The 26,677-nt window shown below is 25.3% G+C and overlaps 1 protein-coding gene across 3 annotated transcripts; it reads right to left on the reverse strand.

Annotated features, from left to right (window-relative positions):
- Window positions 1–231: 231 nt before the first annotated feature.
- On the reverse strand, window positions 232–25,851 carry LOC145840208 (SWI/SNF complex subunit SMARCC2-like). Of its 3 annotated transcripts, XM_082947376.1 has the most exons (18): window positions 25,787–25,851; window positions 25,508–25,641; window positions 20,607–20,700; window positions 19,509–19,614; window positions 16,461–16,625; window positions 15,233–15,431; window positions 14,813–15,001; window positions 13,983–14,082; window positions 10,882–11,093; window positions 8,164–8,245; window positions 6,792–6,901; window positions 6,669–6,725; window positions 6,356–6,546; window positions 6,131–6,263; window positions 5,563–5,697; window positions 4,096–4,218; window positions 3,887–3,956; window positions 232–600 (listed from the first exon to the last, which is right to left on the reverse strand). In XM_082947376.1, the coding sequence occupies exons 1-18, from the start codon at window positions 25,806–25,808 to the stop codon at window positions 479–481; spliced, it is 2,244 nt and encodes a 747-aa protein (XP_082803502.1). In that variant the 5' UTR covers window positions 25,809–25,851; the 3' UTR covers window positions 232–478. The 3 variants fall into 3 exon arrangements, with proteins under 3 accessions (XP_082803502.1, XP_082803503.1, XP_082803504.1); XM_082947377.1 differs by lacking the exon at window positions 5,563–5,697; XM_082947378.1 differs by lacking the exon at window positions 3,887–3,956 and having other exon boundaries at window positions 436–600.
- Window positions 25,852–26,677: the final 826 nt, after the last annotated feature.

Consider the following 26,677-nt stretch of genomic DNA (forward strand, 5'->3'; position numbering starts at 1 on the left):
AATAGAAGATACAAAACTTTGGTTACGATTTTGTAAATAAAACAATTTCTTTAGCTTAAACGGTTTTATTATAAAGTTTATTAAATTTAATCCATGACAAACCCAAAAAGGTTAGTTATAACAAGTACTTTATGAGTTTAAAAACACAATAGGTAAAAGCATATAAAATAGCTGTAACATTTTTTTTGCTAGTTCTTAAGAATAATATATAAAGTTTACAAAAAGTTCTTTCAAGCATTTATTATTACAAATTATGGACGAACACGACATCAAAATAAGAATTTCAAAAACACTCATTATTAATTATTAGAACATTATATTTAGTTATATTTACATTAGAATAATCCACACAAGTATTTTCGCTTAAAAATATAAAGGTAGTCTAATACTTCTATAAAAAAGCGACTCTTAACTTACAAAAAGTTATTAACAACCGCATAAAATCAGCTGACATTATATATCATTTTAGTTGTTGAGTTCACTGATGCATTGGCTGACCGACAATTTCTCCACCTAAAGGCGGTTGCTGGCTGTAGTTTTGACTAAGGGGTTGTCCCGGATTTGAAGCTATTGCTGTTGATCCGTTGGCTTGTTGAACTTCTACATATTTCAATTTACTTGATATAAAAAAGTGTAGCACAGTTAAACAAAGTAATTCTATTTCTCTATTTCACTTATATGTATAACAAATATAACAGATAAAATCTTGATTAAATAACTACTTTTTTGATGACATATCACTTTTTTTAAAGTTTTAGTAAAAATTAACACTTCATATGTTTTTTTATCAAAAATTTTCAAGTATTTGAACTGAGAAAAACTGAGATTTTCTAATTTCTAAATTTAAAAACTGATTTAGCCTGACGTTTTTCTACTTTTTTCAAAAAAAACTGATTTAGCCCGACGCGCAAGAACCCTGTTAAATATTGACCAAACCTTTTGAGTATTTTTTTTGAGGGGGTTACAGAACCAAAGAAACTCTTATAGTAAAAACTAGGGTACAAGACACTAATTAGTAATTATGAAATTTTGTTAAATTGTAGAAAGTATCTGATAATGCAGTCAACACTCTACATAATAAGTTCAATTTGTAAAAATATTAATACTTCAATTACGACCTTAAACTTTATACCTTGTAATGCATTGGTAATGCATCCCTGATATTAAGTCTCGAATATCAAAATGAAACTGTACGGCCAATCATAATCGACAAATTGCTAAATGCAAATTACTCATAATTATGTATAAAACTGCATTATCATGATGCAACTTCAATTAAGAAAAATAACAAAATCATTGTTTTTATAACTTGCTTGCAGTCACTTCAGTCGACAAATCCTGTATTTGGATTTGAGTGTTGGAATAAGTCCACTTATAGCTTATTTGATTTAAACTTGTTGCTTGTTTGGACACAAGCTCTGTATTTGTATTTGATAAGTTAAATTGGAACTCAGCATTTAGTTTCCAGTTCTAAATAAAATAACATTTTTACTGCAGATTTCTACAATTCTATTAGGTCTGATACAAATTTAAACTAATCACTGCTAAGTTTTTATATTTGTCAAATTTTCTGATTTATACAATTCAATTAGGGCTGATACTAATCTAAACTACTCACTACTAAGTTTTTATATTCGATTAACTTGCCATTTTTCTAATTTTGTATTTGTTTGGATTTTAAATAAGCACTGAAGAGGTCTTTGAAAGAAACTGAGTCTGCTTTAAAATATCTTAAAAGAATTTAACAAATACAAAATAATAACTTCAACAGTAATCTTTTAAAAACAATTACAAACTGAATTATTAATGTTACTATAAATAGGAATTTTAACCAATAACTTTATATTAAAATAAATGTTAATTTCAATAACCTTTTCTATTTATAATTTAAAAAAATAATTTTACACTTTTCACTACTAAATCATTTTTGAAAACACCAAATTTAAAAACTTAGATAGTACAAAAATCTAATCAATTAGCTTAACCTTATATTGCTTAGAGAACAACTTAAGTGCGAACAGGACATGGATTAGGTACGAACAGTGGGGCAGCAATGTTATATAAGAAAAATATTTCAATTGGTAGCCAAAAGGCCAAAAATTTTAGCGCTTTATGCAAGCAAAATATCAAATTTGGTTTACAACGGAAGTTATGCCTGTTGACGCAAGGCAATTTGAAGGGATTCTGCATAAATAAAATTTTGATATTTTTAAAATTAGAAAATAGTTAGCCAAAGAAAATAACTTTTATAAAACTGATATTACATAAAAGTTGTACGCTTCTTTTTTCATAGTTCAAATGATATAACTTCAGATACAGGGTTGCCACAGATCAAGCTAAGTAAAATTTCCTGACTTTTTACTAAAATTTTCCGACTTTTCTAAATCCAACTCTTAATTTAAATTTATTCTCAAGTACATAATCTGACACTTAAAACTATATAAAGCTTTCAATCCAGTTTTAATACAGGTTGAAATAACAGTTTTTTTGCTAAATTCAATCATCAAACTTCCATTACATCACTTGAACCATATGTGTATGGTTGATGTATTTGCAACAAACAGCTCTTTCAGCAAAATACTTGTAACATTACCTTAAAAACATAGTTTGCCTGAAAAAAGACACAACTTTTTAGCATTTCCTAACATAAATGTATCTAAATAAACGAAACGACATATAAGGAACTATACAATAACAAGTAAACTTAAACATTGTATATACCTGCCTCATAACTTATTTTACAAATTTTAACAACTTTGAAAAAATTATGAAGAGGTAAAGTACACACATCAACTTATTACATAAAATACTAAACTGACTGCTTAATTATAAAGAATCTATTATTTACTTAAAAAAAAACACTTTGATTCTAAAATTAAGCTAGATAATTTTTTTTTATATATATCACAGTTTCACTATGGAAGTGCCCTTGCTACAGATCATTAATACTAATAAGCTTTCAAAAACTGCTTGTTCAAGTAGGGTACTTGTTCAACATGAAAGTAGAAACATTTTTGCAGTTTTATAAATATATTTTATTAATTTATATCAGATGAAGCATTGGAAATTAAACAACTTTGTAAATTTATAGAAAAATTTTGCAACTTTTATCTGACTTTAAAATTTTTTTAATTAATTTTTTACCATTTAATGGCTTTGGAAGATAAGGAATTTTTAAATTTAAACTGATTATCTCTGATTTTTTAATTTTGTCAAACTTCCTGACTTATCCTGACTGTTGTCTTTTTTTTTTTAGTTTTTCCTGACTTCCTGACCTTGTGGCAACCCTGCATATAGCAAAAACGTTTAAAGGAGCTACTACTCAAGTGTGTTATATTCGTTTTTAAAAGATTCAAAAAAAGTTGTTTGAAAAATTCAATTGCTATAATATTCAGGGTTGCCAAATGTTTCTCGTAAATTTTCTCCAGGTTTTCAAAACTAGACATTTTTGGGACTATTTTTCGTTGAAAGTTAAGTTTAAGGTAAAAAACCGTGTTATATAGTATAAAATCATTGAAAATATTTTGTAAAGCTACTTTAAATGTGTTTTGTAATAAAAAAATTTTGATGATGAAAAAAAAAATTATCTATATGATAGATTTTTTGTATCAAATCGAAATTTTACTACTGAATATGTTAAAATTGTTAAAAACTCCAGGTTTTTTTTTTTAATTTCTCATATTCCAGATTTATCGGCAACCCTGAATATTGAGCTACTTTAAAATATATTTTTTAAGATATATAGTCAATGATTTTATACAAAATTTATTCCCTATGTCAAGTTTAGCTCGATTCTTGCCCACCATGATGACTTTAAGAGTTATGCATCAAAATTAAGAACAGACTTATAATTGAATAAACTTTTTTTTCAAATAATTAAAAAAACCTTGTGGCTGTTGTGAATGATTAGCCTGTGGCTGATACATTTGTTGCTGGTTTTCAGGCTGCATAGTTGGCTGTTAAAAGAGTTTCTGAATTGTAAGAAAAAACAAACTTGAGTAATTAAAAAAAAATGTTACAAAATTTTACACAAATTTATCAATATTCAATTAAGTATTAGTTTCATATAATTTCTTTAATATGCCAACTTGGTACCTTGACTTGTTGCTGCTCTGGTGCTTGGGAATGTTGTGGTTGCTGGGCAACAAATTGACCACCAGATGGTGCTGAAGGCCCGTTGTTGGTTGTTGAAACTGGAGTCACTACTTTCGGCTGACTCTGTAAAAAATTAAGTTAAACTTATTCTATCTTCAACAATAAAAACTTATTAGTTTCTCACAAAAAATAGAATTAACAACTTAAAACATATAAATTCAGTACAGTAAATTTATCAAAAAGCCTAACGATTTAAGAAATAATACTTTAGAAAAATGAACTTAAAAACAATTTATAAACTAAACTACGCTTAATTTCAAATTATTTTTTTAATGTTGTACTTTGGCACAAAGACAAACTAAATGTTTCAACAGCAACTAATTGTAAAAAGAATTACTTAAGGTAAAAAAATCTTAAACCAGTTTATATAAGTGGTTACACTAAAGAGCAATTTAAAATTGGATCGAATTGGAAATACTTACTAGTTAAATAAACACTTGCTTCAGTCGTTAAAATAAACTTAATTTTAAGATTTTAATTGTAATGTAATTTTGCATCTGGTTTTAGTTATTTGTTTTACTTTAATGACTTAATAAAAATATTTTATTTTTTATATTCAGGGATGGAATGGTGCATTATTAAGTTTGTTATTGTTGTTTACTATCCACCTATGGACACAGGCATAAAAATTGGACCACTTAAATAAATGACAAAAAACTACAAACATAGAGAAATGCTTAGCATTTTTTAATTTCGACAAGTTTTAAAAGTTGGTTTTATAAGATCGCTACCTTCGTAGGTATGTGTAACTACATAACATTCTAGCCTTTTTAGAAAAAAAAAGCCTTAGTTAGTTCAGAGAGATAGAGCAAAGAATACATTATTAACTCGTCCAACAATTTAAATTTGAATATCTATTTTAAAATACTTAATGAAAACAATAAATGTTTAAAACTAACGATTAATAATAGAACTATGCTAGAAAAATCATAAATAAAACTTAAATTATTCAAGTATAACTATTTAACAACTTAACTTCACTAAGTTTTATGCTGAACTACTTTTTACTTAAACAACTGAATGATAATGCAAACAACAAAAGTAAGTGTACACATATACAAATGGTTACTAACTATTTCGATTATTAATAATAATTTATGGTACATTCAAAACAGCTGAAATTAAAATAATAATAAAAAAATTTAAAAAAATAATTAAAAGAGTTGCAATATTTATTTTCTAACTAAAGTATGCTTTACAGTTTATATAATTACATATAAATGTTTTACGGAATGCTGCAACATATGTTAATTTTATATAAACAAGCTTATGTTATTATGATAAAGCTGTAGAAACATATAAGAACAACAACAACAATTCATACAAAAGCATACACAAAAGTAAGACACGATAAAACACAATATATCTGACTGCACATCAAATACATACTCCCATTCAATTACTAACAGATGAATAATACTGATCTTCATTGTAGAAATAACTATTAGCCGGATTAATTTCATCAAGTACAATTGCACTAGATGCATTTGAAGGTTTTTCATCTTGCTCTGATTCAAAGTAATTCATACTTAAAATCTCCTGCTGCAGTATTTAATTAAGAATGCTATAAAAAACTTGGTTAAGATCCTACGTAAACATAAATTACTCAACGTATTTGACTTTAAAATACTTATCTGCACGAATGTTTAATAAAAAGTCAAGGGAAAAAAAATATTTATAAATTAGACTTGATTTCAAATGAATAATGAAATGAAGTTTTGTATATGATTGGTTAAAAACTTTCCTAAATGAGTTAAAGAACCAAACTAAATTCTTGAAATACCTATTGTTGTAATGATTTAGATCAAACTCAACAATTTAATGGCGTAATAGTTTTACAACACAGTATCCGAAAAATAATTTAATTAATGGCTATGCATATTTTATCAAATATTTTTTTGAAAATAAGTTAAAGTGGTAAATAGCGTGAAAGTTTCAAGTTCAAAAAAGTAGAAAAATCTTTAAAAATACTAACACTTTTCATCCTAAGTCCTTGCAATTGTATTTGTTCATGCATAAACTTTTGCCTATCAGAAACAAGTTGTTGTCTTTGAATTTCAAGTTGATCCCTTTCTCTTTCCATAATTGTCTCCAATTCTTCAAAATGTCTAACAGAAATTGCATTTTTAAATACTTAAAAAAAACTATTATAGCAAACAACAAGGAAACATTATTAACATTTTTAAACAAAAAAACTAACCTCAGCTTAATTTCCAACTTTTTCATTTGTGTTTCAACGAGCTGAGCAACAAGACTTTTGATTCTTCTTTCTTCAATGTATGCCATGTATTTAGCTTTCACCGCTGCTGCACCTAAAGCCGATGCAGCTGCAGTTTTCAAAGTTCCTTTCGGAATATCCCGTTCAAGTTCTTTTTCTGCATCTTTCTTTTCCTTTATTATAAATCAAAATCAAACTAAATTCATCATATCAACAATGCTATAAAAAATTCAATTGCTACAACATTTTATAATCTTTAGATAATTAAATTTACAAAACAATCAATTTAATTTACATGATTTTTTTCTTCATCCTTTGAATTTTCTTCGTCTTTTACTTTTTTGTTACAGTCCTAAAATTTAAATAATCAGAACTTATAATGAACCGTTTTGGATTTATGTAAAATAATTTAAATAACTTTTTCATCTTCATTTGTATTAGTTGCACTGTCAACTTCCATCTTTTCACCTTCCTGAGTTTCAGAAGTTTTATTTTCATTTTTGCTTCGTGTCTCACTTTCTTTTTCAACTGAAAATAACTTGTTAAGAAAAAAAATATTATGATAAATTTTAGTAAGGTATAATGATGTTTATATAATAGTATAATACAATATTATATTTTTATTTATAACAAAAAAAAAAAACTTCTGAACTAAAGTATTTGTAAAATGCATTTTTCGACAATACATAGTGTAATACTTAGGAAAAAAATAATTGAATATCTTTACATTTGAAGAACAACGAAAATAATAGAATGAACTTCCATTCAAAACGTAAATACAAATATTTGAAGTCGAAATTGATACTAAACAATTTACAAAAGAAACTCAGTGCAACAATCCAGATTTATTCAATGCTATTTTCATCAGTGAATACATAGCAATAGATAAAAAATAAACTTAACTTGTATAGTAACAAAAGTAATCATCAAAAACAAATATTAATTACATACAAAGTTAATTACACAAAACTAATCAAAATACAATAATTAGAGCTGATTAAATACAAACATATAAATACCAAAAAGAGCACTAAGCAAATTAAGCAACACTGTAGTCAAATTATTTTTGCCAACAAAGGGTAGGTTTTCTATTTAAAATACATATAGCTTCCATTTTGAATAAGTCCAACACATTACAGCAACTTTTAATTATGTTAGTTAAATATCTTCAAATTTAAAATTTTAGCACAACTTTGCTTATTCACCAAATGCTCCGCAATAGCAGATCTTTTTATAGCATTCATAATTTTATTAGACTTCTTTTATTTTTCCACTAATTTCAAAAAACTTATCAATGCAAGCAGGTACATGTTCATTGACCCTTTTCTTATAAGATAATATTAAGTAATAAATAACAATTATTTAAATTTTAAATAGAAAACCTACCCTTTGTAGGCAAAAAGAATTTGACTAGAGTGTTGCTTAATTTTCTTAATGCTCTTTTTGGTATTTATATGTTTGTATTTAATTAGCTCTAATAACTGTATTTTAATTAGTTTTGTGTAATTAACTTTGTGTGTAATTAATAATAGTTTATGATGATTACTTTTCTTACTGTATAAGTTAAGCTTATTTTTTATTTATTGCTATGTATCCACTGATGAAAATAACGTGAAATATATCTGGATTTTTGCAATGATGTCTTTTTTATATTGTTTAAGACTTAAATAATTAATAATGCTTTTATCTTTCAAAACTAAATAGGTATTTTTAATATACTTGTTTGTGGGAACACTTTATAAACACTATTTATATACACATTTGTAGACCCATAAAGAAAGTATACTAACCTTTTTTATCACAACCGGCAATATTACTTTTATCAATTCCGTAGCTTGGGTCTATATTTCCAAGTTTCGCTTGCTCCTCAACCTAACAACACACATTAGAAATATATACAAAAAGAAATAGCGCTTAAATTTCTAAAATTAACTGGAACAATATAGATTTATAGAAAAAAATAAGTTATGTAAAACCTTTATCGTTAAATTTATAAATTTCCTACCATAAACAGATGAAAATGCTTATATAAAAACATACTAATTCAAAATTGTTTACAATTGTTTCAGTAATATTTGAATTTTTTTAAATAAAATGTTTAGCTATGCAATAAAAGAAGCACTGCGAAAATAGTCAATCAGAAAATAACTATTCAAAAATATAAATTTAAGCGTTTGGTAACAAAAGATCCTAGCGAAACAAGTTCACTGGAATATATAATAATAAAAAATTATACAGTATCCTTTATTTATTACACTAACACATGCTTCTGTGTTTTAACGGAATAACACACTTCAACAACACTCTGTAAAAAATAAATACTGTAAGGAAAGAATAGAAGCTAAAGTAGGTTATATACATGTGTCCATTAAAAATAAAATAATCATATGTACATATATAACTTCTGTATGCGGCTGTAATTTAATTATTGGTCAGGGCTTTGAAAGTTAAATAACAAGTTTGATTTTTGTGCTTTGTTTTTTAAATTTCTTAAATTTAAATTTAATTTGCTTTTCTAATTGTTAACTTTAATTTTGTTATAACTTAGATTTAACCATTATAAACATTCAATAAAATTATATATTATACTAAGTTTATGTAGCTTTTATTACCTATACTATAGTTTAATTTATTTATTCAATAACTAATGTTTGTTGTTTTACTTTTTTTTTTCAAATTAAAGCGCTCTACTACTTTTTCCAAAGATAAAGAATAATATATCTAACTTTGTAGTAAAAGTTAAATTACTTGTCCTAATGTTTATGTATAACAGCTCAATATTATGACGTAATTATTTATTGTTTTTTTTTTGAATCATTATAAACCACTTTATATCACAGATGTTCTTGTGCTAAAACTTTATTCCGACTAACGGCGTTTCACTGCTCTCAAATAAATTTAAGAACAGATCTACGGAGTCTATAAAATGTTAACACACATTAGAAAAAAAGCAGAAAAAAGCATGTATAATTATGTATAGTGTTTATCTAGGTAGTAACTATAAATGGACTTTATGGTTTAAAAACAAAGTTTGGGATAAAAGCGTAAAATTATAAAATTGTCTACAAAAAAAACAAATTTAATAAAAGTAGGCACCAACCTCAAAAAGCTCTAAGAATAGGCAAATTTTAAAAATGAAAATTAAATTGAGTTGTGCAGAAATGTTACGTCATAATAATTTTAACAAATTATTCAATAATTTATACAGCTTGAAAACATGAAGTATTAAACTTGCAAGAATATATAAGTTTTGTGAAATAAATTAGTACATAAATAGACAGAGTTATTTAAAGTAGAATCGTCGGTTATGGGGACAGATATTCGATAAATCTTGCCGCTTATTCAGAAGTAGGTCTTTATCTTCTGCTGCAATTACTGCTCTTTCTGTATTGCAAGTTGGGCAAATTCTACTTACTCCGTTGGATGTATGTATTATCTTTGAAACAATACTCCACTCCATGTTTGGCCTTTTACCGTACCTGTGAAAAAACCCAAACTCTGTCTATTTATGTACTAATTTATTTCACAAAACTTATATATTCTTGCAAGTTTAATACTTCATGTTTTCAAGCTGTATAAATTATTGAATAATTTGTTAAAATTATTATGACGTAACATTTCTGCACAACTCAATTTAATTTTCATTTTTAAAATTTGCCTATTCTTAGAGCTTTTTGAGGTTGGTGCCTACTTTTATTAAATTTGTTTTTTTTGTAGACAATTTTATAATTTTACGCTTTTATCCCAAACTTTGTTTTTAAACCATAAAGTCCATTTATAGTTACTACCTAGATAAACACTATACATAATTATACATGCTTTTTTCTGCTTTTTTTCTAATGTGTGTTAACATTTTATAGACTCCGTAGATCTGTTCTTAAATTTATTTGAGAGCAGTGAAACGCCGTTAGTCGGAATAAAGTTTTAGCACAAGAACATCTGTGATATACATTCCGATAAGCTTAGCTTATCAGGATCTCCAGGATTTAACGCCTTATAACGTTACATCTTATAAACCACTTTATATTTAGAATTAGTACTTCCTTGATTTAATTTAAGTAGTTTATATTATGATTTATTATTTTATTTTGTATTTTTACTTTAATCTATTTAATTTAGACTTGCTTTTGACTAAATAGTTACAAATATTATATAGTTTTATAACATTCGGACTTAACATTACGTATTTTATCTATTATTAACCATTAACCTATTAAAATCTATAGCTATTATTTTTATTTTTAATGGACACATGTATATACCTAGTTTAGCTTGTACTCTTTCTTACAGTATTTTTTTTACAGAGCTCCGCTGAAGTGTGTTAATCCGTTAACAATCTAAAAATATAAATATTAAAAACATACTATTTATTTCTTTTGTTAAAAAAACATAATTTTTAAAATCACATTTTACTAACATCAAAAAAATTAAATTTATGAATTTTATAACAAACAAAAGTTATAAAAACATTTTTAAACTGTTAAACAAAAAAGTTTTAATAAACTAACAGCCTTTATGTGAGCATCAACTACATGTTGTGGTGGTTTTTCATTGAGTTTAGTGAATTCATCAATGGCAGCCTTTGCTGCTGCACTTGCAACTTGAGGGCTGACAACTGATGCAAGAAAGGCAACTGTGCTCATAACTGGGTTACCTTGTTTTGAAAATGGAAGCTGTTGTGAATCACCTACACCAATTCCATTCTTTTCAATGGCTGAGCCTTGGAACAAAAAAAAAACTTGAAAACAAATTAATCATACAGAAAAATAAAAGCAGATAACACTTAAAACATCTCAGGGTCATATTTTTCAGTTTTCTGAAAATCATCTGATATATAGTAAGTGCGGTTGCCACTGATCAAGCTGAGAAAAATTTCCTGACTTTTCCTGACTTTTTTAAATCAAACTCTTAAATTAAACTTATTCTAAAATACATAATCTAACACTTAAAACTATATAAAGCTTTCAATCTAATTTTAATACAGGTTAAAAACAACAGTTTTTTGCTGAATTCTATCATCAAACTTCCAGCACATCACTTAAACCATCTGTGTATGATTGGTGTATGTAATAAACAGCTATATCAGCAAAATACTTGTATTATTACCTTATAAACAAAGCTTATTTGAAAAAAGACACAATTTTTTAGCATTTCCTAGCTTAAATGTATCTAGATAGACAAACGACATATAACAAACTTTCACAACTAAAATCTTAAAACAATAACAAATTTTTACAGTTGAAACCTTAAAACAATAAAGAACACAATTTTTTAGGATTTCCTAGCATAAATGTATCTTAATAAACGAAACGAATTATAGGAACTTTTACAACTAAAACCTTAAATCAATAAGGAACTTTCACAACTCAAAACAATAACGAATTTTTACAGTTAAAACTTTAAAACAATAAAGAACTTAATCAAATACTGTTTTTTTAAATGTATGTACTAAAATTTATTTTCTCCGCTTTTTTATTAGCACTTCAACCTCTTCATCTAATGAAGATACGGTTTCTTTCATCTGAACTGCATTCCGCTTCATTTACTTGGCAGTTTAAATCATTTGCCTCATTTTATTTAAATCGCTCTCATCTGCTGCCCCTACACTTGTTAAAGAGAATCTTTTCTCTAAATCAAGCCACAACTTGTGGGCTTCATTTCATTTCTTTTGGCACTCATTTATTTTTACTTTCATTTATAAAATATTTCTTCTTATCATTTAGTATAAAATTTGTAACAAATAAATATACTCTTATTTACTTTAAAAACTTGAGTTACTCTACAAAATATACAAATAATAAGTAAACTTAATCTTGGCATATACCTCTCTTACAACTTATTTTATAAATTCAAACAACTTTGAAAAAATTATAAAGAGGTAAAGTATACACATTAACTTGTTACTTAAATACTAAACTAACTGCTTAGTTATAAAGAACTCAATTATTTACTTAAACAAAATACACTTTGATTCTAAATTTATGCTGGATAAACTTTTGTGTATATATCACAGTTTCACTATGGAAGTGTCCTTGCTACAGATCATCAATACCAAAAAGCTTACAAAATCTGCTTGTTCAAGTAGGGTACTTGTTCAATATGTTAATAGAAAATTTTTGCAGATTTGTAAAAGATATTTTACTAATTTATACCAGATGAAGGCATTGGAAATATAATGAAATATTTTTGTAAATTTCTAGGAAAATTTAGGAATTTTTTTCCGACTTCTTTAAAGGACTTTTAATAAATTTATACCATTTGAAGGCTTTGGAAAACAAGGAATTTTGTAAATTTAAACTGACAAAATCTGACTTTTTTTTAAATTTTATAAAATTTCCTGACTTTTTTTCAAAACCCCCCATTTTTTCCTGACTTTTGTCATTTTTTAAATTTTTCCTGACTTTTCCTAATTTCCTGACCAAGTGGCAACCCTGAGTAAGTTATTACAGTTTTAGTATATTTGTAATAAAATAATGAATATATTTTTTAACAAATAAAGAGTTTTCAGACAAAGTCACTATACATAAAATAGATCAGAAACATATATAACTTATAATCTCCGCTTAAATATGACTTTGGAATTTTAGGCAAGTACAAGAGCTTAATCATAAAAAAGGATACAATGTAGTGAAATTAAATATTAATGTACTACAGTGACAAAAAGATAACCATAACTATATAATTTTTCTTAGGTTGAAAAATCTAATCTTTTAGCTTATGTTATAGCGCAACAATTAAAGTTATCTAGTTAAATCCAAGGAGATAAGATAAGCATAAGTAATGTATAATTAACGAATTCTTTCATAAATAAAATGTTTCTTTTAACTAATTAATGAAACTAATGCGAAACCTCATATACAATTAACTCTAAAATTAAAACAAATATTTATTAAGACATTACCAGGGTTGCCACAGATCGAGCTGAAAAAAAATTCCTGGTATTTCTAAATCAAATTATTAATTAAAACCTATTCAAAAATACAGGACCAAAGACTTGAAATATAATATTTATTCCATAAAACTCAATTAGACCCAGATTAAAGATGAATTATAAAACCTTTTTTTTTTAGAAAATAACATTGGCAAAACTTTTAGTGATGATAAACTTTCTTGTTAAGAGCATGTTTATATCAAATTTACTGAACATACATTACTTTTTTATTTCAAAAACCACCATTTTTCCTGATTTTGTACTCTTTTTTTGTTTTTCCTGACTTTGTGGCAAGCCTGCATTACGGCTTGGATTTGGTTTACAAAATATATATAAACACGTAACAAAAACTAATAAAAACTAGTAAAAATCTGATAGGAATAAAACTATTAAAAATAGTTTGTTAATAAATTTTATTTAAGGTTGTTACAGATTGGTAATAAATACTAACGAAATATTACTGAATGAAATGGACTTAAAGTGATTAATTTAAGTTTGTCCTGCTAGACATCAGAAAATCAAGTGTAAAGCTAAAGACTTAAAAGTTATTAAAACAAATTTTAGATTTAAAGTACTGATCAAAGATATGTATACTGTATATAAAAACATATAACAATTACATGATTTGTGCAAAAAAAGGTTTTAAATATTTATCATTTCTACATCTATAAGGCTAACCATCAATATATGAATCTAATATAGGAAGCCTGAGAAACTGTAAAATACATTCACTCTGACTTCTACTACCAACATGTTCCGAAACTTTGTTCCAGTCTTCCTAGATAAAATTAACTATGTAAAAAAAAATTGTATCTAAAACATAAAACAGGGTTGCAAAATAATTTTGGCAAATTTCTCCAGGTTTTTAAAAGTACATATTTTTGGGTCTATTTTTAGTTTTAAGATAATTTTAAGGTAAGAAACTGTGTCATATAGTATAAAAACATTGAAAAGATACTGTAGAGCTATTAAATTGTTTTGTAATATAATAAAATTTTTCATTATGATAAAAAAATATCTGTAAATTAATTGATTCAAATCGAAATTTTACTACTTGACATGTTAAAATTGTTAAAAATTCCTGGTTTTTCCAGGTTTAAGGTTTTTTGGCAACCATGATAAAACATATAACAAATAAGAATACATGTACTTCTAAACTACCTAGTAGTTAAAGAATTTTTAGATAAGTAAAATACAGAAGAGACTAAAAGTATTTGATGAATCATAAAATGTTTGTAATATAAATTAACAAACTAAACTAGCAACAAGTAGCCAGTATTTATTTCGGCCATCATCAACAAAGTTGAGATGTTTTATGCCATCGATAATAAACAATGAACTTCACCGCATGATCAAGAACAACAGCATCCGAGACAATCCTACGACCGGTTGATCGTGCGGTGAAGTTCATTGTTTATTATGTACTAGCAACAAGTAGAAAGAAATAAAACATCGAATAAACTAGAATATGAAACTTTTACGGTTTTTACTTTATAAAAAAATCTTACTTTATACATTTCCAAAGATTCTAACAGTAGCAAAATTTCTTTATTAGTCCAAGGTTTAGCTACAGCAGCAGCTGCAGCAGTTTTTCCTTTTGGCTGTTGAGCCTTCAAGTGAGCAGTATATACATCGGAGTTCAATCCAAAGTTGGTTAAAGGTGCATTTGTAACTGGAGTTTTCAACCCTGTTTTTTCCTATAAACAATAGGCAAATATTTATACTAACTTTAATTACTGATAATAAAATAAACTTATAAAACTGGGTACGCTTTTAAAAAACAGTATAGTAAAAAACTTAAATATAGTTTAAATCCAAAAACTTCTTTGAAGTACAATTATTACCAAACTTGTATTTATTTTTTTAGTAAACCTACAAATTAAAAAGTATTTATCAAATTTTTTTAGTTAGACAAAGAATAAACAGACCTTGTCAAAATCAACAAGGTTATTAGCAGCAGAAGAATTAACATTAGCAGGCTTTGCAGCAGCAATAGGCTGGAGTCCCGTCGGAGTGTCAGCAAGAACGTGAAAATGAGAAGTTGGTGGTGGTCCCATTTGTCGTGGCTTGGCATCTGGATCCACTTGGTAATTAATCAAACCCCATTGTTCCAAAAAAGCGTGTACTCTATTTTTTTATTAGCTTTTTATATAAACGTTTTATACAATTATTACTGAAAACTTTAGGAACTTGTTGATTTAAAAGTTTAAAAACTCCAGGTACAATGTACATATGTTAGTTGAAAGTTTTGTTCATAATCTACCAGAAAGATATTTTTGTAACATGGCAAACTATTTACAAAATGCTAATAATAGTAACAGTTGGTATTTGTTACTTATTACTGAAATTTATAACATTTCTTGGTAAAAAGTTTTAAAATATTTAAAGGTTCCTTTTTTTTATTTGAAACATTAGTATAATGAAAAGTTAAAAAAATATAAACAGATAATATAACCTTCAATGACTTAAAGCTAGATCAAATATTATAAACTATAAGTCAACCTAACTTCCCAGTAACTTATGTATATATTAAAGAAGGTTGTAACTCCTCTTTAAAACAAAAAGTTAACCTTTGTGACCAGAAATTAACCTGATTTAGATTAAACTAGCCTGAGTTGGCCCAAATTTACAAAAAAAAAAGTATGAACCAAAAACTTAAAATAAAGTTAAATTAAGCTTAATTAACTAAATTTACCACAACAATAACAAATAACGCAGTTTAAGGACAAAGAAGGTAAATCACTTTTTTCACATGTTGATCTTATTTTGTTAAATTTTAAATAAGCTACAAGTTGCTTTTTTAAAAATTCAAAATATTTTTTGAGATAATGCCGGTCAAAGTTGGAGAGTACAATAGTTTCTCTTTATAAAAAGAGAAAACTAAAACAGCAAGTAACTATAAATTACTAAAAATCAATCTCCTCTTACACTTTTAGAGATAATTACCACAAACCTTCAGGAAATTTTTCTTGCTTTGTTTAGAAAATCTATAGAAAATGTAAGAAACATATAAACAAATAAAATACAGTTATAAATCTACTATACTTTAGTATACTTAACAATTCAATGTTTACAAATGTAAAGAGTAAAAAAAATAAGTAGACTGACTTAAAAACAAAATATTACAACAAGTTTTCTTTAAAAATTCTAAAAAACCTCATTATTGCACAAACATCTCCAGCTAAATTTCTTCGAGCACCAGTTGCTGTCATGTACTCCATTGGATTTAAACGGTAAGTATCTATCATGAAATTTCTGTATGTAAAATAAATCTCTTCTGTCTTAGATGCATTTTTTCCATTGAAAAACTCTGGTAGACCTCTGAAAAATTATATCATTTTATATATACACCAATTAAAAAAAGTTCACAACGTTTAAATTTAGATTTTTAAAGAATTTTTTATATTTCTACCAGTTAGAAGTAAAAATTTATCAAATATCAATGAAAATCAAATTTAATAAAGTCTTAAAGGGACTTTATAAAATAATTTTACAAATATGAATTTTAGTAATTATTTGAGAGTTTGGAAAATAATAAATAACTTTTTAATAATATAAAATTAACTAATTTATTAGTTATAGTATACTATGTAAAAACTAGAAATTTTTAAATACAAACGTATGAAAAGCAAAATTTAATTGAAAATTTTATTAGAAATTAAAAAAAAATACTATTATTCTACCTTAGCAAGGTTTTTTATGCTATGGACGCCAAATTTCTAGGAAATTTTGTAAAATTATTTCAATTTCTTCTTAAAATATTGTATAAATAAAACATGAAAAGCAAAAAGTTCTTTTTTTTTTGTTTTGATAATAAAAGAAGTATAAGACAAGGTCATTCGTAATTTTTTTTTGAAAATGATCGCTTAAAAACTGTAAAAGAAGATAGATATTTATTGACTTTTTTTTAAATTAAGTTGGGGTCATCCAAAAGAAGCTTTTTTATATCTGATAATGTACTTTAACCCTTACACTTAAAAACTAATTTTGAACAAATGAACAATTCAAAAAAATAACTTTTAGCCTGGTTAAATGTCTAGTTAGTAAGACTAACTTATAAAAACTTTTTACTCCTACGGTCATAAATAATTCACTTGAAATCTAGAAAACAAATATGTGAGTTAAAGGATAAAGAGGAATGATAAGACCAAAAATTTGTTAGTGTGCCTTGTAGTTTTAATTTTTTATGTTAACCTTTAGATGCTTATTAAAGAAATGAAAAACTACTTTTAAACAAAGTTTTAAAACTTTTGATGTTTGAGATACAAATTAACAATGTTATGAGCTCCTATAATTTTCTTATTGGTGGTATATAAATTAATGAGAATGCATTTTGACCAACAAACTTTCAAGCTACTAGTAGGTATAAATATCAAATATAAAACTAAGAAAACATTTTTCTTGAAAATGATCTACATTTATGGTTATTTCTAGAATTTCAACAAAAAATTCTACTTACATGAAATAATTCTATTCAAAAACATCATTGTATTATTTAGGTAGTTCAACCATAACATTATTTAGGGGGAGTTCAATATTTTTTCTACAAAAACTAACATAAGTTCATATATGAAAGCTATAATTATATACTATAAGATATTTTTGAAACAGTAAAAAAAAAATTTTTGAGATATAGTGAGTTGTGTAAAGAGTATCCGATAGACATGTATGAAAAAAAAACTATAGTCTACTTACTGGAAATTTGAAAAAATTTACAAAAAAATAATCTTCCTTTCATTTATGGCCAATTAACCTAAAATTTTTAGAAAATGTTCATTATACTAATAAAAAATTTATTTTAAAACAATCAAATAAATGTTAAAATTTAAGAATTTGGCAATTTTTTTTCAATTATGTCTACTAAAAAAAATCCTACAACAGAACTGTTTGCTATTAAGTTAAAACTTTGAGAAAGTTTCAGATCAAATGTTTAAAAGCTTTAAGAGAAGATAGATTTATAATAATCTACTTTTTTGTCCTTTACTTTGGTCCTACCAAGAGGGACCTATTGAGCTTTCTAAATTTGAACCTATCATCTCAATACTAGTTTCAATTTTACAAAACATTTAGTAGCGAAGTCAAGATCTTTAATATAAAATGAACATGTAAAAAAGGTTCTTTATCCACCCCTCCCCTATGGCCTTAAAATACTGGTTAAAAGTCATTAAATTTAGTAAGATTTTTTAAATGTGAAAGAATTGTCTTACTTAATCAAACTTTGTCCTAGGTTCAAGGTAATTTTTTCAAACTTAATAAATTTAAAGTACTTTTTGGTATAAGAAGCTTTAAAGTTTAGACCTTGATATATAAATTACTTACAATTTAATTTATAATTAGAAAACAACATTTTAAGGGCATAGGGGGTCCACCCTGATCTTCTTTATAGAGTTTTATCTGAGCTATCAGAAATTTTTAACCGCTTGTATAAACTTTTTTAAGATATGAGCGATCAAAGTTGGTGACCTCAATAAGTTCCTAATGGAACTGGCAAACTAAAAACGCGAAAAAAATCATTTCACTAAAAATATACCTCCTCCTTCATTTTTTAAGCAATCTTTTTCAACTTTTCACAGAAAGTTTATAATCAAATTTGAAAAAGATTGAAACCAGGGTTTTTTTTTATAAAATTTTATTAAAAAATACACCTATCTTTTTATTAAACTATTTTTTTTTAATTACAACATCCAAAGTCTATTAAATTATAAAAGGACAGTTCCCTGAAAGCTTGAGGTCTCTAGCTCAAAAATTGAAGGAGTAGATAGATTTTTAGTGATTTTTTAAATTTCCAATAATACTGACCCCAAAAATTTTGCGGTCCATACGTTTGTATTGGAAACTTTTTATAAAAATTACAATATCTCAAAACTTAATTAAGATATTTTTATTCTATAAAAACTGGCTTGTAGTTTGTACTTTAAGCTTTTTTACAAAATCCAATGTTATTTTTAGTAAAAATAATGTTAGACCCCACTATGCCCTTAAGTTAAAAAAAATCCTCATAAACTTTTAAATCGTGGTTTCAAAACTTTTAGTGTAAAAATAAAATACTATTTTATTTGAACAAAAATGAAAACGCTGAACTAATTTTTTTTTATTATTTAGAAGAACTATTTATAATTATGTTATAGTTTTATTTTATACAAATATAAAAATATTATTTTGATATAAATTAAAATAGATTAATATGAAGCTCTTTTCAATTACCTCTTTTCTATACCATGAATTTCATTATAATCAAACCAAGAAGCATAAGATGGTACTATAATATGATGAGTCTGCTCTGTCAATGACTCCTCAGCAGTTGTTTCTTCTGTAAAATTTTATATTCTACTGTAACAGTAAAAATAGTTTTGAGTCATTAGGTCTGTTAGTGTATTTAGCAGTTTTTCACTTGGTGTACTGTTTATAACTTTTATAAATTTCACTTTATAATTAAAATCAACACTTTAAAATTAACAATAAATAAATGTTAGATAAAAAGCTAAGTAAAAAACAAATATAAAAATTAGAAAGACCTCATTAAAGTTTAAACTAAAAACTAGTCTATGTTTCTCAAAAAAAAAAAAATAACTTATTAAAAAGTAATTATTTCAGCAACGAAGACAAGACATCTCACGAATTGAAATCTAACGTAGTTTACGAATATAAGTGCTCTAAGGATAAGAGCATCTAATATATTGGATTTACTTCGAGACCACTAATAAAAAGAGGCAAAGAACATTTAAGAGGAAAAACAGCTGTAACTGACCATATTAGTAATTGTAATAACTGTAAAAATGAAATAATAACTATTTACAATTTTAGTATTTTAAAAGAATGTAGGAGCAAATTTGAGACTCTGATCAGTGAAGCTATTTTAATTAAATGTTATAATCCAATTTTAAACAAACAATATAATAAACCGGGTATTACCCACACTTTAAGAATTTTTGATTAGTTTTATAGATTTTGTCATGTATAAATGTTTATGTGCATAAATTTTATTGTTAACCTTGTAATTTTACTGTAGTTTGTAAACTTTAATATACAACTGTTTATATATATATCTTATTACTTAATATGTCTTGTATATTCAGTTTTTTAACACTTAATTTATATTTATTTTGCACCGCTTGGTTTTTGATAATGACTGATGAAAAGTCGAAACGGCGTCAACACCAAATAAACCATGAATTTGTAATGTATTATTCTTTGAAATGAATGTTTACTTGAATCCACTTGAGTATTTAACAAAAATAAACTAGTTTGAGTGTTAAATTACGTTAGAAAAATGCTAATTTAGAAAAAAATACAATAAAAAACTTTGAATAGTAACAATGTTCTCATCTTTTTCCCCTATTTCTTGTAAAATTCCTCCTTTTATTGGTTGAGTTTCAATATCTTTCTTTGAGTACATCTAAATATTTATAACTTGATAAACAAAACACTAAAAAACAACTTTATTATTGTTTAAATCCAGTTATTTCAAAATTACATAAATAAAACTAGTTTAATTTTAAATTTACATTATCACCTAAAAAACTACTTTGGGTGTAGAAAAAATATATAATAGAAAAAACAAATATAAAATAGTGTTTATTAAAAGTCGCTAATTAACTAATGAGTGTGTATATATAATACATTTTTTCATACAGCCAAACATATTACACAACTCCATTAAAAAAAAATTCTAATAACATTCTAGTAGAGGAACATTTTTCAAAATTGATCTTTATTTCATCAAGTATTGTATACAACACTCATAACTTATAAAACTCAAAATTATAATGCTTATATGACTGATTTCTTAATTTATTTAGGTTTATTTTTTATTGAGTTATTATGGTATAAAATTTACTTCTTTTTAATTTGAATTTAATTTGAAAATACTGTATATAAAGACTCCAACAAACTTTTATAAAAAATAGAGTTTTGCTTTAATGCTATTTTTATTATAATTTCTTTTAATTTTAGTTTACAGTTTTCTTTTTTAATTTATCGATTTAAAAAAAACTTTAGATTGACTAAATCTAGTTGATTTGTATTGAAACTCATTAGCTACATAATCAAAAACAAATTCACTTTTTAAACAACAGAGTGACCCATTGTTATTGAAAAATTTTATCCAGGTTTTATAAATTTCTTCCAGGTTTTTGAAAGTACACGTTCTTAAGAGTATTTTAAGTTTAAAATAAAAAACAGTGTTTAGTGGCATAGCTACATTGATAAGAAAATGTAGAAGCTACTTATGTGTTTCTTAATAAAAAATGTTTTGATGATGACAAAAGTTCTTATTAATATAATAGATTTTGTGTCAAATTGAAATTTTATTACTATAATGTAAAAAATGTTTCAAATTCCAGGTTTTTTATTTATTTTTGTTCAGAATTATAGGATTTTTTAGCCTAAATTGTCAAACTCAAGGTTTTTCAAGAATTCCAGGTTTATTGGCCACTATTAAACAAGTATTCATGAAGAAAAAAAATATTTAATTTATCATCTAATGTTAAGCTTTTTCTTTTGCAAGGTCATAGGGAGATCTAACATTGTACTTTTACAAAAAAAGTAGTTGGATTTTGAAATTATATGCTATAAAACCCTTTTTATGCAACATAAATTTTGACAAACTTTTGAGATATAGTTAGTCAAGTATAAAGTTTCTTATGGAAAAATAAACATTTATTGCTGATTTTCTCTGAAAATTTACATACTTACTAAAAGTACAGGGTTTGTGCACAATTTTATTTTTAATTTAGCCTGATTTTGACCGATTTAGTCTGATATTCCATTGATGGAAAGCTTGATCATTTTGCCTAGATCCAATTCTTTCAATGCCTTGTTTAAACAGATTTTTTTTTGCTATTTCTGCAACTAAAGAATATCTAGTGTAAGTTTCAAAATTACTAATAAATACACCTAAGACCTTTTTTTTGCTCTCTATCTGCAACTCAAGAATATCTAGTGTAAGTTTCAAAATTTCAAAATTGCTCAAAATTTATAATTTGCTCCCCTTTCGCCCCTATACTAATTATTGCCCCTCCCCCCAATTTATTAAAATTGTCCCCAGGGGGCGGTACCGCCCACTTAAAGAATCCCTGTCTTATATACTTATACCTGTAATTTCTGTATAATTTATACCTCAATAACTTATATTTTATACCTTAAATGAAAGCTTATAATTGTAGGCATACATTTAAAGACATTTTAAGTGCTTTTGATAAACTATGTTGTTAGAATTACACAAAATATGCAAATTTTGTCTTTAAAATTGTCCTTTTTTTCTAATAAAAAAAGCAAACTTTTCTGCTGTTTTACATTAAGTTTCTTTGATTTTGAACTTAAAATGTGTTGAGCTAGTTAGTTGAAACGATATTAATAACCTTATTCCATTTCAAATGCATGTTGATATAGATATAAAATAAGTTTTGTTTTACTTTGATTTTTGGTAGTGCATATTGTTCACCAAATGCTTTGGTCCACTTTGCTATTAATATCTTTAGCATTGTTGTAGGCCTAAATTGAAAAAGAAGCAATGCAGTATTTCTGCATATTCAGAAGCCCTAAATTTACTTTAGACCAATGCATTTGGTGAAGGATAACCAAAGTTAAACAAAACTTGTTAATATTAGTAAATAATTACTTTAATAAAGTGTACGTAATGCAATTCCAAAAGAAATTTAAAATAAAGGGTGTCCTAGGAAACAATACATTAATACTTTAATAAAAAAAGTAACAGCAACTATCACTATATTCTGGAAGCCTTATGTATTCAATCTTTAAGGCCCAGTTTATGTAAGCAGAAAAAGTTTGTATACCAAACTAGACTTTTTAAATCCTTATATTAAGTAATTTTAAAGTAATTAGATTCTTGTTAAATTTTAATTTAAAGTGTAGTTTTAATTTTAATTCTTATTGCTTGTTTATTTTAGATTGTTTTAATTCTAAGGAGTTTTATTAGTATACCAAATGTATACAGCATAAGCACTTAGTTAATTCTAACATTTGATTATTACGTCATTTTATATTTTAAAACTTTAAACTTCAGTATGATTTTATTTCAATTTGTATTCATTCCTATTTAATAAGAAATAATTTTTGATGAGCCTACTTTAAAAAAAGTACTAAAATAAATTTAAAGAAAATGAGATGTATTCTGTTATATTTTTTAAATAAGTTATGAACCGGAAAAAAGCTGTTCAAATATTTAGCTTTTATATATTATATAGCTAAAAGTTTATACTTGCTAAGTGCTAAGTCTTGTAAATAGCATTTATAGAAAGTAAATACAATAATAAAATTCTATGCGTTTAAAATTAAAAAGGATTTGATACAGAGCTTTTAAATTAGAGAATCTACACATTTAAACTAACTAAAAAATTAAGAATTAACTAATTCAAATTTGAAATACTTTAAAAACCTAAACTAATAGTAATGTGAAAACAAAAACAACATACTTTAGCTAGCTTCAATAAAAATTAACACAAATAAATAACTATTGCTTAATTAAATAAAAAAATCTTTATATTCAAACAACAAAATTACACTAATTTTAATAAATTTACATGCAGTTTTTATGGTATATAGGTCTAACAATATTACTCTTAGTCGGTTGCTCTCAATAATCATATATCTAATAACTAAAAGTGATTTAAAAGGTATTTTATATCTATATCAACATGCAATCGAAATGATATTACATTAGTTATATCTTTCTGGTTAACTGGCTCCACACATTTTAAATTCAAAATCAAGGAAACTAAAGGTAAAAACAGCAGAAGAACATGCTTATTAGAAAATAAGTACAATTTTACAAAAAAATTCGCTTACCTTGTGTAATTATGACGTCATATTATATCAAAAGCAGCGCATGATCTTTGGGGGTGGAAATTAGTTTTTTGGGCAGTAATTTTTTTTTTCAATTTTTTTTTAAGATTCATCTTAATGAAGCCAAAACACATCTTAATCATATTTCTTAAAAAGTCCAGCAAACATAACCCAAGTACTCCCTACTCATAGCTATAGGGAGTTAAGCACTTTTTATAGTTAATCTTGTGTTAAACAATTGTAAGTTAAGGTAGCAGGAGCTTTTTAAAGTTCTTTAGAATATTTAATAATTTTTTGAGATATAAGTGTACACAGATTGGAGAGCTTAATAAATTCTTTAAAAATGACAAAATAAAAATGAAAAAAAAAGATTTAACTTAAAAAATGCATCTTCTCCAGTTTTTAATAAAATATTCCTAAACTTTCTCAGTCTAATTTTATCTTGATAATAAAGAATCTTTTTGAGATTTTTTTTTTACTTCTATTAAAAAATAAAAAACATATACATATATATATATTTATTTACTATTTTCATTTTAATCATAAAATGCTAAGTTTAACTTTAATAACATTACTATAGAAATTTTTACAATAATGAAAGAAACATTTCGCTGAAAAATTAAAACTAAATGCTTAATTTATGAAAACAAAAACAGATTTTAGTAAATTTTTATACGTTCTGAAAAAACTGAAACTGCAAAAACTTTTTACTGAATATATCTCAAAAGTTAAATAAATTTCTTATTTTCTATAAATACTATTTTACTATATATAATTTGTTATTCCTACTAGGAGATAAGGTTATTTTTGTAAAAAAAATTTGGACTCGTCTCCTATTGTCTTAAGTCGAACTAGCTTGATATTCAGGAAAAAAATTAATTTAGACAAAGTGTGTGACAACTCTGTCAAAAACATTTGCACAAAATTTGAAAATAACAAGCTTTTTCAGGTATGGTTAGTGTTAAACTACAATAAAACTTTCTTTATCTGAAAGAATTTGTGGTTTGATAAGAACTTAATTTAGAATTATCTCATTACATAGTAACTTGAAAAAATAAACTGGCTTTGATTAGTTAAAGTCAATAAACTAAATGTACTGTTTTTAGAGATTATAGACAAGTCAAACTATATTTAAACATCTTTAAATGTTTTTATTTTGCTTTTGTCAAACAACTTAAATGCAGTGAGCATTACATTTCTGTAAAGTTAATAACTATAAACTGTAAAGAATTTAAACATTAAATAATATAAATAACTACTAAGTGGCAGTAAATCATATTTTCTACAATTTTTCACATAGCAAAAATCCAAACATTTTATGTTTAGACTTTGAGTTAATTAAAAAATTTAGTTAAACTAAAAATAAAAATTAAGTGCTGCAAACAAATCAATTTTCTTACAAGTTTTGGAACATCAACTTCTTCAACATTAGGTACTGAAGGAGGATCTGCCATATCTCTTGTAGCATCCCCATCATCAGAATCACTTCTGACTTTTTTTTTCAATGACTGTGATTGGCTTAGAGCTTTGCTAGCTTTAGAAAAAAATCTTACTAATTAGTAAATTAAAGACTGTTTGTTGTTCATAAAAAAAATATTATCTGACTGTTTGTTTATTCATATGATTAAATAAAGAGGCAAAAAGATTATTTGAGTCTAGTTATTAATTTTAACTCTTACCTTTGCGTTTTTTCTCATTCATTTTTGACAAAACTGTTGAACTTTTATACTGTTACAAAACAACTAAAAGAAATAATGTCAGTTATTTAATTCTGCTTGAGTCACAGAAAAAATTTTATTTTCAGTTTTATATAATATCACATAATATGATATATAATAACTATATGATTTCTTGGTTAATTACGCTTTTATTATCAATTTTTCTTTTTAAGACTAATCAATGGCTGTGTGTCCGAGAAGTTGATTTAGTCTTGGTTATAGTTTTTAAACATGCAGTTTTCATTTAATAAATATTTCATTTATTTTTTTAATGTGAGTTTTTTAATCAAGTATGATAACAATTTTTATTTAATTCTTATTTTTATAAATATTTGTTAAGTTTATTTTATAAGTAAGAAAAGTTTTTGAACATGTGGGTAGTTGAAATTTATTTTGTTTGGTTTTACTTTTAAGTGAGATATATTAACTAGTTTATATATTATTTACCTAAGTAGTTGTTAAGTTATTTTTAACATTTAGTTGTACATTTATAAGTGTGATTTATTTATTTTTATTTTCTTACACCTATCTGGTATTTATTAGTGTGAAAACTAGTTATTGTAACTAAGTTATTTACATATTAAAAAAGTATAAGAAAACTCTGAATATTTTTTCTTTTTTGTACTTATAGTACATTGATCTGTAGATCTTGCTAGAATAGGTTAAGCTCTACTGTTAATGCTTATACTCAAGTTTGTTTTTACATATATAAAAGGAAAATATGTTAACTATAGCAATTTTACCACTTCTCCTTTTTTGTTTTATTATTGACCACTTTATTGAACTTTTCAGGGCTGTACTTGTAGAGAGGGCAACAAGAAAAATGTGAATGCACAAGATTATAAAAATCGA

Source organism: Thalia democratica, chromosome 7 (genome assembly GCF_965202585.1).
Source record: "Thalia democratica chromosome 7, ktThaDemo2.hap1.1, whole genome shotgun sequence".
NCBI classification, from domain to species: Eukaryota; Metazoa; Chordata; class Thaliacea; order Salpida; family Salpidae; genus Thalia; species Thalia democratica.